General features: G+C 42.9%; 1 protein-coding gene across 30 annotated transcripts in view; it reads left to right on the top strand.

The window, feature by feature from the left end:
* heph (polypyrimidine tract-binding protein 1 heph) overlaps positions 1–13,421 on the top strand; it is a 327,260-nt gene that overhangs the window by 82,583 nt on the left and 231,256 nt on the right. For 4 of the 30 annotated variants that reach the window (XM_086986947.1, XM_022801800.2, XM_022801801.2 and 1 more), the window contains one exon: positions 10,524–10,638. The exons of 23 other annotated variants lie outside the window; for them this stretch is intronic. In XM_086986947.1, coding sequence (XP_086843073.1) covers positions 10,597–10,638 — 42 coding nt within the window. In that variant the 5' untranslated portion in view covers positions 10,524–10,596. Of the gene's footprint in view, positions 1–6,913; positions 6,995–10,523; positions 10,639–13,421 lie in introns of all 30 variants that reach the window. 3 more of the 30 variants (XM_086986945.1, XM_086986946.1, XM_086986949.1) reach the window with 1 other exon arrangement.

Here is a 13,421-nt window from a genome sequence, read left to right as displayed (position 1 = left end):
AACGTGTGAGACTCATTACTTGACTCTACTCACAGGGTTCGAATCGTTATCGACATACGAGGGATCGCGGGTAAGTTCTGCGTGCTGTCAATCTTCCTTCACAAAGAGCTCGTCCCATTCTATCTCGAGGGAACAGGAAAGCAACAGCTGCTCTAGTATCTAATATAGGCGCTTCATTGTACCAGTCAGGCCCGGCGTTCGCCTATTAGTCAGGCACATAGTCCTTTAGTATTAACAACATAATGATAAATTTCTAAAAGGCTTATTGTTTGCGCATGTTCTGTTTTCCACTAGATATCTACCAGATTTATGTGTTTTCGATTACACAAATGAAATATATGGGGGAATAAACAATACGTGTATTTATGCTACAACGACGAAGTAAATAATGGAACTCGTGTTAGGTATTCTTAAATGGCGGTGTAACGCAAGTTCGCCGACAAAGGGAATGTAATACTGTTCAGAAAGTGTAACAGAATAATTTGTTTTCGGCTTTTGTCCTACACCGACCTGCTCTAAGCTGTTCAGTTCATAGCAGAGGTCGGAGAAAATCGCTATTTTACGGCAAATCAGAGTTTCGATGAAGCGTGCATAAGGTTATTTTTTGGGCAAAATGAAGCAAATATCTGCAGAACTCGACCAACCGTTTCTCGTTCCTCGATGTTCACTGAACACCCGAGCATTGATCATTATGCAACAGGAAGTTCTGTTGGTGGACACTTTACCTGTATCTCATCCATTTCTCATGAGAAGCAAAACAATTTATCGCCTTATGGATGCATTATAAATCTTATTTTTATAAACAATACGATTATAGTATATCGACCCGCCACTGAACTGAGTGTTGTCAGTACGTTGTCCGCTTCGGAGATCTATACTGAACTCAAGATTTAATTTCGTTTTCTATCACAAGTTACGTAAAAGGGCAGCATTTCATACCCATTGGCGCCGTCTTTAACGCTTCACATTATTAACAGCAGGACCTAGAAGACGTTTTTTAGCATACTGAAAAAGCCCATTTCCGTCTGATAGTTCGTTTTTGTCGCCACCTGCTTTTCTGCGCCAAATTCAAATATAACTGCCGAAGGATTCAACATGAGCAGACTTCATTCGCCCGGGCCCACTCTAATAACACCACAAGCTTCAGAAAGCGTACGTCGTCTAGTTAATCATAACGTGTGCACGCTATAGTACTCTCAGCGATCGCCAAACCTGGGAGCAAATGTGCAAAGCAGGAACGGGAACATGTAAGGATTTGGAGAATTAAATGCGGAGGGCTATTTTAGCCTGCATACACACCCCGAAGTCGAAACTTGTTTTGGGGTATGTTCGCATTTGGCCAAAAATGGGTCTTGAGTTTGTGATCTTGTCCATCGGTTCAGCCAGTGGTTGTCAAAGGTACGAGCGGAATTTCAACGTGATACTAGCAGCGCCTAGATTACGTCGTATATAAGGGAAGTATGAAGAAAAGGTGTATCGGGTTAGGGGTGAGCGAACGAAGGGGGTAAAACGACGCCAAAGGACTCGATCGAGTACGTGATCTTGCCACTTCGGAAAAGGCTTCTGCCGAGTTTCTATACTGAGGACTAAGAAAGCGTCTCACAGGGAACTTGCTTCCATATGCATTATCCTAAAACGCAAAGATAGAACTAAGACATAATGGTAAAGCTAACAGCGAGACCAGCAATGGACGCGCTATCCTTGTCTGCTTCATGCTAATTGTTTCTGGTTGTATGTGTCATCGCCGCAGTTCATAGATACGACCAGCCAGACGGGCGAGCTAAAAAAGTAAGCAAAGGCAAATCATCATAACAGTCGAAGTAGTTAGAGGAGCTAAACGTGGTGCAAAAGGCACCATACACACTGTCGCACATTTTAAAAACAGTTACATGACGAAGCTCGATAATACCCTGGACTACATATACTTATGCTTAGTGTAGAAAAAGCCAAGGACATGTACTAGGTGTCTATTTTCTGAGGCTCGTATCATACCATGATGAACTGGCAAGCTGGTGGACAATAACTAAAAATAATACTTCGCCGGAGATTGATATCTTGGTAATAGTAAAACACTGATTTTATGTACATGTATAGAATTACGTACAGATTACCTAGACCATTATTGTTATGATACATGTGTGTTTTTTTTTTTTGTTATCAATGTCAGTTGAATCGTTAGTGTCTCACGCTCCTGTTGCATGCTCGTACGATGACGATGTACATTGACGTCACATTAACATAGCAGTTTCTGTTGGATCTTTGCGTTTTAATCCTTTCGAAGGTTTTCTCAAGTCGCTCCATTTTGAGTAAATTTTAAGGCAGCCACGTCAAAAGGGGATCGCAAGGATATGCCTGCCTGTTGCAATGCGGTCTAAAGAGGCGAACGTGCCTTGCTTCAGTTACAAGTGGCAGTCGAGTAGCCGCTTACCATTGTCGAGCACGGCCTATAAGAAAAATATCGTCTACCTGTTATTGTTGGCAGTAGTACAGTGTGGAATCAAAAAGCCTCGGTAGAGATATAGATGAGCGACATCTATTTGTAGTATTCTTTGAAAGACTCTGTTTGGCTCATTAAATACTACTATATAACATCTGTGTCTAACTTCTAAGCGAGAACAACGATAAATTTGTCTAAAACAGGTCTGTACCTTGTCAAAAATTTCGAGATAGGTCTTCTTTCAATAATTCAATAATAAATGTAATAGACATTTTTAAAGGCTAATTAGGTTTCAGTACACTATCTGCAGTGAATAGCTTGTGCTGCGATTAGTGGCCTTTTAGTCTTGCTGGCAGTGGGAAAAAATGGCTTTTCCTCTTTGTACATTAGCCATTCTTTGGAACGTGAAATTATATATTGCATATATCTATAATAGGCTGTTGATTAGGCCGACTTATGGTGTTTCCCGAGACCATGACCAAAATCAAGTGTATAAGGATTAGGACAAAATGGTGTCAATTCTCAAGAGTTACAAGGGTATCTCTGTGCTTCGCGGTGGGTATATATTTACAGCTTTTTGTAACCACGCGAAAACGTATAATCCTCATCACTGTGAGACAACTCATGATTATTCCCTGGTCCTTCCCTGTTCAAACTGTAGAATTATTTGACTCGTTTTGTTTAACGAAATATGAACTCATTGGAGCGTTCCTTACTGCCCTCACGTACTGCTCTGTTAGTTTGGGTTAGCAATCTCATTTAGCGGATAATTTAATGTCCGCTTCTCTTGATCTCTGGCGACTGGTTCATCTTTTAGTTGACCGTGTTTGGCGAAGTGACCGGCCCTTTGCCTGTTTTTTCTTTGGATTTCTAGTTTCGTGTACAACTAGCAAAAGATTTGTGTGACGCCGGTAAAGGAGGAGGATGAGAACCGTTGAAGAATCTGAGGTTGACTCCGTGCGCGACCTCATCCGTTGAGGTTTTTAGGGTTTCTGACGTTGATAATGGGGCCTAACGCCATTTGACGCGAAGCGTAGCCTTTTCTATAGAAAAAAACTGTCAGTGGAAAATAGTAGTGAAACAATTCGCAGCACGGAGTACAGACGAGAATGAGAGGGCATGTAATGCAGGATGGTGGAGACATCTAAGAGCTGACGTTGGGACAAAATTCTCATTTGGGTTACGTTGGGCTAGGTTAAAGTCGTTGCGTCAGAAGAAGTCAAGTCGTACTGAAAGCGTATAACTATGGATTGACCTCATGGATGTTCCTGGATCCCTCGTTTGCAGCTTCCTCAGCACGGAATTGGCCCAGAAAGCACCACAATCACCACCATCTGCTAGCCATCTTTTCTTAGATGTGCCCTTGCAGTCCCTTCTTCTCCATGATCGGTGAGTCATCGCTTGTAAGTCCAGTCTATAGCGGCGGCTGCCCCAGACCCTATGTTGGCTCAGCAGCAGCAGATTTTAATTTTTCTTTGGCGCTCCTTGCGCCTTAACTTGCACCGCTACCAAAAGTTTCTTTTTGGGATGCCAAAAAGAGCTGTTTCAGATTGTTCTGTCACTCCTGCTCTTAATGGTGCTTGGAGATTGGCGAAACAGCAAAAAAAAGGAAAAGGAGGAGGAGGAGCAGTAGCGGAGCTACAGAATAGTAGAAGACGAAAAAGGGGTTCTTTTTCTTCATTACGCCTTATTCCTACTTTCTTCCGTAAATAGACAACAACCGGTGGCTGCTGGTTGATGCAGCAGTCTCTTTTTTAGACATGATTCTTCAACTCTCGCATGGCAGCGGTGCGCTACTGGTAAATTTGTGAGCGCGTTGGGTAACGGGGAGTAAGCGGCCAATGCGCCAGAAAAGAGATCGGAGAAAAGAGAAATGGAAACGAAAAGAGGCGAGAGCCGAAGACGAGAAAATACTTTTGTCTGAAGACTCTTCTCTGTCTGTGTATAGTTCAGGAGGTAGTCGTAGTTATAGGATGGGCTGCCTACGTTCATACGCCGATCCTTTTCTCTTTTCATTCCTGGCTACTGCTTCTGCTGCGGCCGCTTTTCCCACCGCTGTTGAGTGAACTAGTTCTTCAGTTTTCGTTTTCCCTTTCGTATGACCGTTGGTTCGTTAACCGACCCCAGCCCAAATATCCGCCTGTCTGACCGACATCCCATACCCACCCTCGTTTTCTACCTTCTGCCACTCCTGTCCGACTCATGCCGCCGTCGACTACCGATAATAGCGGTCATCTAGGTCCTGTGCTCATGAGTGTGTGCACAGGACTCTACTGATGGGCATACGATGCCTCCGAACGAACTTAACGTCCATTGGCTCAGCAATAACTCCTCTGCAGGCAGCTGTAAAAGAACAAAGAAAGACAGAGGTAGACCGTTCGCGGTCTCATCATCGTAGTCGTCCGTGCACTCGCGGACCCTGGTCTTAGCTATCTGCATCTACTACTAGCGGTACTGTCAGTAGCTGGACATGCGCATGCTTTTGGGTAGATTGTCTTGTAAGTTCCAGTAGCGGGCTGCGAGTAAACTGAGTGAATAGAAGTGGACTCCTTGGCAGAACATTAATTCCAATCAGACCGCAGCAGCAAGACAAGCAAGATTTCTCCCTCACCTCTGACGTGTTGGAAGAACACAGTGGCTAGAGGCTAACGAACAGAATCGTCGCATACGAATAAAGAATGGGTAGCGGGGAGACGGACGCTTAGGAGGTGGTGGGAAACCAAGACAGAAATAACGTTGTTACCTCGACGCCACTCGGCCGGCCTGCCTTGATTTATTTCCCGTCGAAGCTCTAGCCAGCTAGGTAATCCAAGTCATATGCGAATTAGTTAGTTAATGACGAAAAGACAATCATCGGTTCCTGGGAGTCGAATTAAATCGGCGGTGTTTCGTCGTCTTTATATAGTTGCTACGATCAGGAAAGACAAATAGAAGCTGCTGTTGTTGTCCTTACAATGTATCTATTGCGGGATGAGGTAGCTTAGAGAGCGCATGGCTGTGGATCGATATGAATTGATCGACCCTACGTCGGCTGGGTTTCTCTATCGCTGTCATCATACGCTGAGACGCTGTTTTATGCACTGCGTATGCTACGATCGGCGGACGTATTCCATTCGGCTGTCAGTACTAGACGAGAGCAATGCGTAGTCAAAAGCCTGGCCAGCTGTATATTGTCTCAGGGAAGACAGCAACGAAATGCCGAAGAACCAAGCATTGAGAGAAAACTGCAGGTTGCCTTTTTCTGATAGGAGGAAAGCTATCGGAGGGGAGTCACCGGAAAGACGTCAGTAGGATCAGACAATCTGGGCTGCTGGGGGCGGGGATATTTGGGTATCGGGTCGGAAGATCCAATCGGAATCGAGGATACAAGTACGAAAACTGAAAACGGTGAGAGACAGCGGGAGGAAAAGATAACGCTGGAAGGAAGGCGCCAGAGCTTCGTAACTTCTCTGTTAGCTAGCCCCATACGCCCACTCGTTCACGCCTGAGAAAGCATCAGGTCTTATCTGACTCAAAGGCCTTCTGCCTTGTGCTAAGTTCGTCATTCCACGCCCCATACACAGTCGACTCTTATGTGTTTTAGCCACCGACGCGACGCGGGCCGTTGACAGCGAAGACGTTGAGAATAGCTACTTTGAAAAAGGGCACGCTTTTATGGCAGTGCTGTTCTCGTTTGAGCATTCGTTTTTCATTAGTCGATACTGCTAAAAAGCGGGAAATGGTGGCAGCTCGTATTAGGCTGGTCAAAAGGTAATGGCGGCTGTTTCCTTTTACCTTGACCTCTCCATCGTTTATTTGCTTTTATATGGCATTTAAAAGCACTCACTTGCTACTCTGTTGCTGTATCTCAATTTGGTTACGGGTCGAACAGAATTTTATCTCGAGTTCAGACTTCCACTTTTCTGCATTTTTTTGGAGTCAGAGAAAAAGTAGGCAAGGACCCATATTTAGCCTAGTTGCATCGATCTAATAGGAAATACCTGGTAAATACAATCAGGCCATTTTTCTCACAACAATATCAGACTACACACGGTAAGAGTCGGTAAAACCGCTCTGCAAGGTCTAGATTCGACTATTCGTTTGCAGCTACCACATCATTCAGACTTCGCGACATGTTTAATTTGAAATGGATCGGAGAAAATTTCACCGATCCATTTCAAATTAAATACGTGACCGTATACGTGCCAGTGAATAAAAGTGAAAGTTCAGTACCAGATTCTTTAAGGTTCTGGCAGACGGAACATGTATATTTCTGTCTGTATACGAAGCTGTTTATCAAGCTTTATAAATTTTGCCAACATGAAGCACAGTCGATCGAGCCTACCAAAGAACAATATACAAAAGATCCGAACTATATCATTGGTGTATATGCTTTCAACATAGACAAAAATATGCTTTAAGGATATGTTTGAATACGTCGTAAATTACTTGTGTATTTAATGAAGCATGTGATCTTTTACCTTGATCGCTTTGCAGAGAAGACGACAACGCCAGGGCTAATTAGCGAAACGAAGATTTTTAAGGAGATAGCTAAAAAGATCGTCAGCCAGCTTTCAGGTATTATATCATCATATAGATTGAAAAATGTATATGTTGTTAAAAGGGAACTGGGCCACTTTATTTAATAAATCCATACAAATAATGACAATCAAATGAAGAGCAATAATATCCGCAGGCAGCATAAAAGCACATACACTATCCTCGTAATGGCTCTGTGTGCGTCTTTTATAATCCAGCGATTATAAACGCCGTGTCCTTTTAAGGCAGGCCTAATTAATTCTTTAATGGGGTCTCTCAGTCAGCGATATCGACTAAATATATACAATGTGGCTGAGAACGAGACTGTTCTATCTCCGTGTTCATAAACGCTACGAGTGAGGTCAGCGGAGTTAGACCTTGATAGAGCCAGTCTTTGACTAAACCGCAGTATGAAATGCACCCAAGTCCTCACATGAGATGATGACAAGTTACTTGGACAATCTACTAGTTTTTTCTCTGTATATACTTTCACCGTTTGTACCATTGATGTACTGTCTACAACCCTCAGCCTCCCCCCCACGGTATTTGATGCGTTGCTGCTGACGTTTGGTTGCAAATCTTCGTTTAGCTGTTCGTTACATGCAGTACTGATGTTAGTATTGCTATAGCCACTGTCCGTCACATACATTTTATGTTCTGTTTTATACGGTTTCGTTTTAGTCCTATGTGCCTTATTATTCCATTTGGGATTTGTTGCGGAAGAGTTGTTGCTGTGTTGGGGGTACTGACAGAGAGACGCGCAGAGGCAAGCCTATCATCAGGAAAAGCCTAACAGTATTGTGGCGAAAAGCTTTGTTCGTGTCCTTTTCAGCTTCCGAGTCCTTTTTTTGTTCCTGCCGGAGAGAATCTGTCAGTTGAACGACGACGAATGGAAAGAAACTTTCTAGGCTTCGTCCCATGCTGATGCTGTCGATGGGATGAAAAAATTTGTGGTGGTAATGTCCTGACGGAACGGGCTGGCTAAAAAGCAAGCTTAGATCAGTGCTAGTAGAATGTAGGAAAGTGACTCGTGTAGCAAAATCAGGATAAACTAGCGGTAGAATGACGTCGTTTTGTTGAGGGCTCCTGGGCGATGTTTGAGAGGAATGAAGGCACTAGCCACAGGGAACAGCTCACAGTTGATTTGGACGTAACTTTGATAAATAATAATATAAATCTACATGATGATAACCGTGTACGATATTGCGAACTACATATCTGTATGAGCCACGAGAGATCCGCCAAAATCTGACGCTGCTTTACATAGATCACTCTGAGCTCAAATCTCATTTTTGCCATCTCGTGTTTTTATACGTTATCTCCGTATTCAATCGGCACGTTTTGTGGACTGGCATTATACGTGTAAGCAGGCTATACGTTTTCCTAGTAAAATCAATTAGTTATATGTATATTGACAGCTACCATATCTTCGACAAATATCAAACGCAGCAAGTAGAGTCGCAAAGGCAAAGTACGACTCCGTTCTCAAGGATGTCCACTTAGGCCTCGTTCTATTCCGGAGATACAGTTTAACTTAATATCGACAAAAACAGCTATAGAACTTACTAGAGCAAAAAATTTTTATACAAAGGTTCCCAGGGCGAGTACCAGTATAACGAAAGCGCATGAGTGATAACGCGAAATGACGTCGCGATGGAAAGTCTCTGTCACGCGATGGCAACTAGCCTTAATCAAAGCTTACAAAGTGGCTTTGCGTCATGGAGATCTTGAATGGGGCGTAGCAGAGCTGACGTTTGAAGCTTAGTTTTATCTCATTAACACTAGTAGTGTTTGCGCACTGTCTACTTAGTGTTAGAAATTCGGAAGCCACGGCAAGAAGGGGTAGCACGCTGATCAAAAGCAGTAACAATGTATGATTGCGTCCGAATGGGAGAAGAAAAGATGGTACTATAATTCTATCTAGTCGTGTTGTCATGTACGATGCAGCATGCACACCGCAGCGCTAGGAGGAGGATTCCGTTACAATCGAAGGGCAACAAAAGAACGTGTGCAAGTGCATCTTCAAATTTCATATGGCAGTCCCTTGTGTAACGTACTATTTGGTAATATAATCTCCAGGTTATGGGACGACGATGAACCTAACAGCTACCCATTTATCCACGTGTTGAGAAGCAGAACAAAACAATGTCACTGTTTTGTTCTGTCTGGGTATGGGCAATTTATCGATTCGGGAAGCATCTAATGATAGATAGTCATATCCGTATTAAATTGTAAAATATAAACTGCAATAAACTACCGAGCGGACCACCGTACCACATGGACGTCGATAAAATCTAGATCAACAAGTCTTATGAATATACGATCACAGAAAAAGATACGTTTTTACCAACGAATAGAACCAGAATTTTACTAAACAGGAGGACATTTCCAGTTTACCTCGTTTATTAGCTTGTTGCGCGGTAGACGCAGCTAAAGTACGGGTACCACGTTACCCGTGTGCATGGTAGAAACTATCTATGCGGTTTTATAATCGTCGCTATATTACAGTTCGCAACTTCGTGTAGGCTCTCCTTCGAGAATTAAGGCCTTTAGAATAATCGTACCGACTCACGATCACACCTATATACAAGCATGTGGGACAGACTGAGGGACGCGAATATGGTCCTATTGTCCTTACCAAATAACGTTTGCCGTGGCTGAAATTAGGAAGTGGTGTTCGATGTTTCCCTAACGCCAGATTTTCCCTCATAGTTCAGAACATTAACACGGACAAGTTGGCTTATTTTGAGTATTAATATTGTTCTGGGCTGTTTGAACATTCAGGACGGAGTAATAATCAATTAGTCGCAATCAACGACGAAGCGCGAAAATTGCCAGTTGTTTACTAATCGAACCTCAAGGACTTGAGCAAACAAAATGACACCCGTTTCAAAGGGAGCAAATTCAAAATATAATAGCTACATGATAGCTTCATAACTATATTAATCCGAAACGGTACAATTGGCAAATCCGGCGACCAAAGGACGACCCGTTTGATTGGCAACATTATAAAGTTAGATGAAGAGGACGTAACGAGCGCCAGATTAACTTAGCAAGTAATCTGATCAGGATTAAAGTTTACTTTGGCATCTTGAAGTTAGCCCATCAATATTCACGTCATTATCCAGCACAGCTGAGCAGGTGTTGGACGTAAACATAGCTCTATTGAAGTAGTTTTCCCTGTATATTCTCAGCTGACTCGACTGATTCAGCTATAATTTGAAGAAACTTAATTCAAGGAAGCTGAAGTTTGGTTTATTGTCTTATGCAAGAGATTCTTTTGTCAAGAGAATAACATACGGTGGAAGGTCGATTTAATGGAAATTTAACTTCCACTGCATAATTAGTCAGTGCTTAAAACTTGTGTACATTATGAGAGCAATAGGGATTTCACCTGCTATCTTTGAATAGACAATATAAGCATATTCTGCTATATGTTTTTGTAGTCTGTATCCAACGCATAAGCAGCAACTGCACTCTTATACTTTAGGGAATTTATTTTCTATCAGTAACAATTAAATATATACAGATAGCAACTAAATGCGTATCACAATTTTGTTCTTTCAAGGTAAGAGTATTGAGCAATTGAGTATTATCAAGTCGACAAACCCACTACCACTAGCGGTGCCACAGCACAAATCATGTGGAGATCCTACGGAGCTAGCACGTCAACCAGATTTACGGTATGTTGGTCGCTGAACGGTTGTACGGGTACATCTTGATTCGGCTAGCCATATCTCTCTTAATTTCTTACTGCCTTTTCCTGACTCTCTCCCGTAAGGAGACCCACGCGTGACCTAGTTGTGGACGGCTGTTGTGTGAGCACATTAACTTGCACGTTGTGATCCCTGATCGCTATTAAAACCTTTTAGTCTCTTTCTGCTGTTGTGTCCGGCCAGCGGTTTGTCACCTTAAGAAGTTGAATCCCTTGGAATTTCGCCCTCTCGCCGGGAGCCCGGCAAGGCTCTGAGATAAACCCGATACTGTACTATTCCAGTTTGTTTTTCCCAATCGCACTGGCACACGTTCGGAATATTCGAATTGGAACTATTCTCAATCATGGGAGTTTTTGGCACTACGGAAAGGTTCAAAGACATTCTAACCGTTAGCGACCCTAAGGCGGTCGTCCTTTCTACCGCGATCTGCAAAACAAGCTCCTATAGCCATGCGTAAAGGGTACAGTCCTGCTTTTTAGCTTTGAAATTTATTCTCTGAATTTAAAGTGGAGTGCTGATCAGCCAGAACTACGAAAGCTATATTAAAATAGAACGAGGAGCTGACTATTATTCCGGGAAGATCAGCCACATGTCATTACCTAATGTAGGAGACTTAATTGATTGATGTTTTTACAATACCTATAGAACCGAGAGAAGCCAATGGGCTCCCATTTAATGATTGTGTGTCGACTGAAATTACATAGTTAAGAAACTTGAACGTTGAAAACTGAAACATGACAATTCGACACTATCCATTGGCATTAAATCCAACCATTACCAAAGACCTTCCTAACCAGGCAAGAATATTTCCGAAAACCGAGCAAATAAAACTACGAGATCCCCACTACGAAAATCCCCTATATATACTGGGCATTAAGGTTTTAACTAGGGCAAAACCAGACTTTAACCTAAGCATGCACCGCCTCTAATCCGGTTCAATATACTAGCTGCTAATATGGTTGAATATGGTTGAAAACACCGGCTAATATGGTTTGATTTTTTTTTCTCTTGAGTTGTTACTTCCACCTTTTTTCGGCTGTAGCACGTTGTCCTTTCTTAACCTGTACATACATCACAGAGTGTAGCACTATCGTCAAATGATTGTTGTTGTGGGAACAGGACCATTATTCGGTCCAATTATTTTTAACGTTAAATGTTGCTATTGTGATCTACTGCTACTGCCACTGCTGTTATTAATGGCGACGAGCGCGTTCGACGATCTTCGGCCTTAACCTTCTTCTAGAAACAGATAAATGCCCGTTATTCCCTTGACTCTTTCCCCCCGTCCTTTGTCGTCGGGTTTGCGGTCTGGGTCGCAGACGGAATGCATTAGACCTTACCAACTGGCCCATTAGCCCAGCCAATTCTTTGTGGGAAAATGATGATATTCCAGTGTAGCCGTTCCGTCATGCGCCACTGTTCCAGGAGGTAAGACGAAACATAAAGTAGTCATAATAATAGTGATTGTACTGTCGGCTGTTGACCTTTCCTTAACAAATCACCTTACGAGATAAGAGGTCTTAACACGGGTGTGTAAGTAGTATAAAACATGAGAGCTGCAGTGGTAGCTGATCAACTGGTCATAGAGCTGTAATCGGCGTAACACCAGAAAGAGCACAAACAGACAGGGCGTGCGGTCAAGTGTAAAACATCATTGACGTTAGAAGGCTGGGCACTGCAAGCCGACTGCCGTGGTTGCGATGAGTACGAAAGGGAAGGCTTGTGCAAGGAGGGGTAAGCATGCGGTCAAGCAAAGTTGGGTCACTAAACTAAGGTTTCGTTCCCCAATATCCATGCGTAAGGACTTGCGGGACTCAGCAGAACCAGGTATTACTAGCTACGTCTGTGTGTATTCTCCCAATCTGAAGGAGATAGGTATGGAGAATGGTACTGGATGCAAACCCAGGGTTCTACAAACGGGTGGCTTCTGTTGCTGCAGACGTTGTTTTCTACAGAAGCTGCTGTTAGTTCGACAATGATTCAGAACTTGTAGCTTTATTTCTTTGGAAATAGCGTCTAGTGCCAGTTGGTCTCGGTCGTCTCTTCTTCCTGATCTATATTCGCTTGTAGGACCTAAAAACACGAAGTCTTTACTGCTTCTACGACTAATTCGGCAAACACGATAAATTCGTGTTATCGTCGATGTATCTTTTCGTATGTGATTGATCGACGGTAACGGTGAGTGTCCGCAGCATCACCAGGATTATTTAAAAAAAAATCGAAGGAAACAGGGCTTTGGGAATCGGTTGAGTGACTTGCTACGGTGACCGATCCCTGTCAATGCGAAGTGCGGAATAGGAACGTAATTACTACTAGATGCTAATAGAACGAAACCAGTGATACCGATAACGAGACACAAGCAACCGACTCCGCTCTACTACTCGCATTACTTTATGAAGATGGCAGATATGCATTGGCATAACATCTTATGTACAATCACATTTAACCTAAACGCAGAAAATAAGGACTGGCCTAAAAGTAATTTCGTTTCATTGATCTCAACCTTGGCCAACGAGCACGCTTGCTTAATCCTGCTTAGCGCTGAGGACAAACATGTTTATAAGTAAATAAATATATGCTTACTTCAAGAATACCGACGTAGTTAAACAATGAAGTAGAATTACCGGTTCGGTTCGTTCGAACCCACCCGAACATATGTACATGGTTAGATATTCTAGAAATCAAGTTTTTAGAACTAGATACCAAGATTATTTCTAGTATTTAAAATGCTTTTTTGTTCCAGACCACTC

Source organism: Varroa destructor, unplaced genomic scaffold (genome assembly GCF_002443255.2).
Source record: "Varroa destructor unplaced genomic scaffold, Vdes_3.0 BEIS01000004.1, whole genome shotgun sequence".
NCBI classification, from domain to species: domain Eukaryota; kingdom Metazoa; phylum Arthropoda; class Arachnida; order Mesostigmata; family Varroidae; genus Varroa; species Varroa destructor.
The sequence above is the reverse complement of the archived record's forward strand: the minus strand, read 5'-3'. Positions and strand labels throughout refer to the sequence as shown.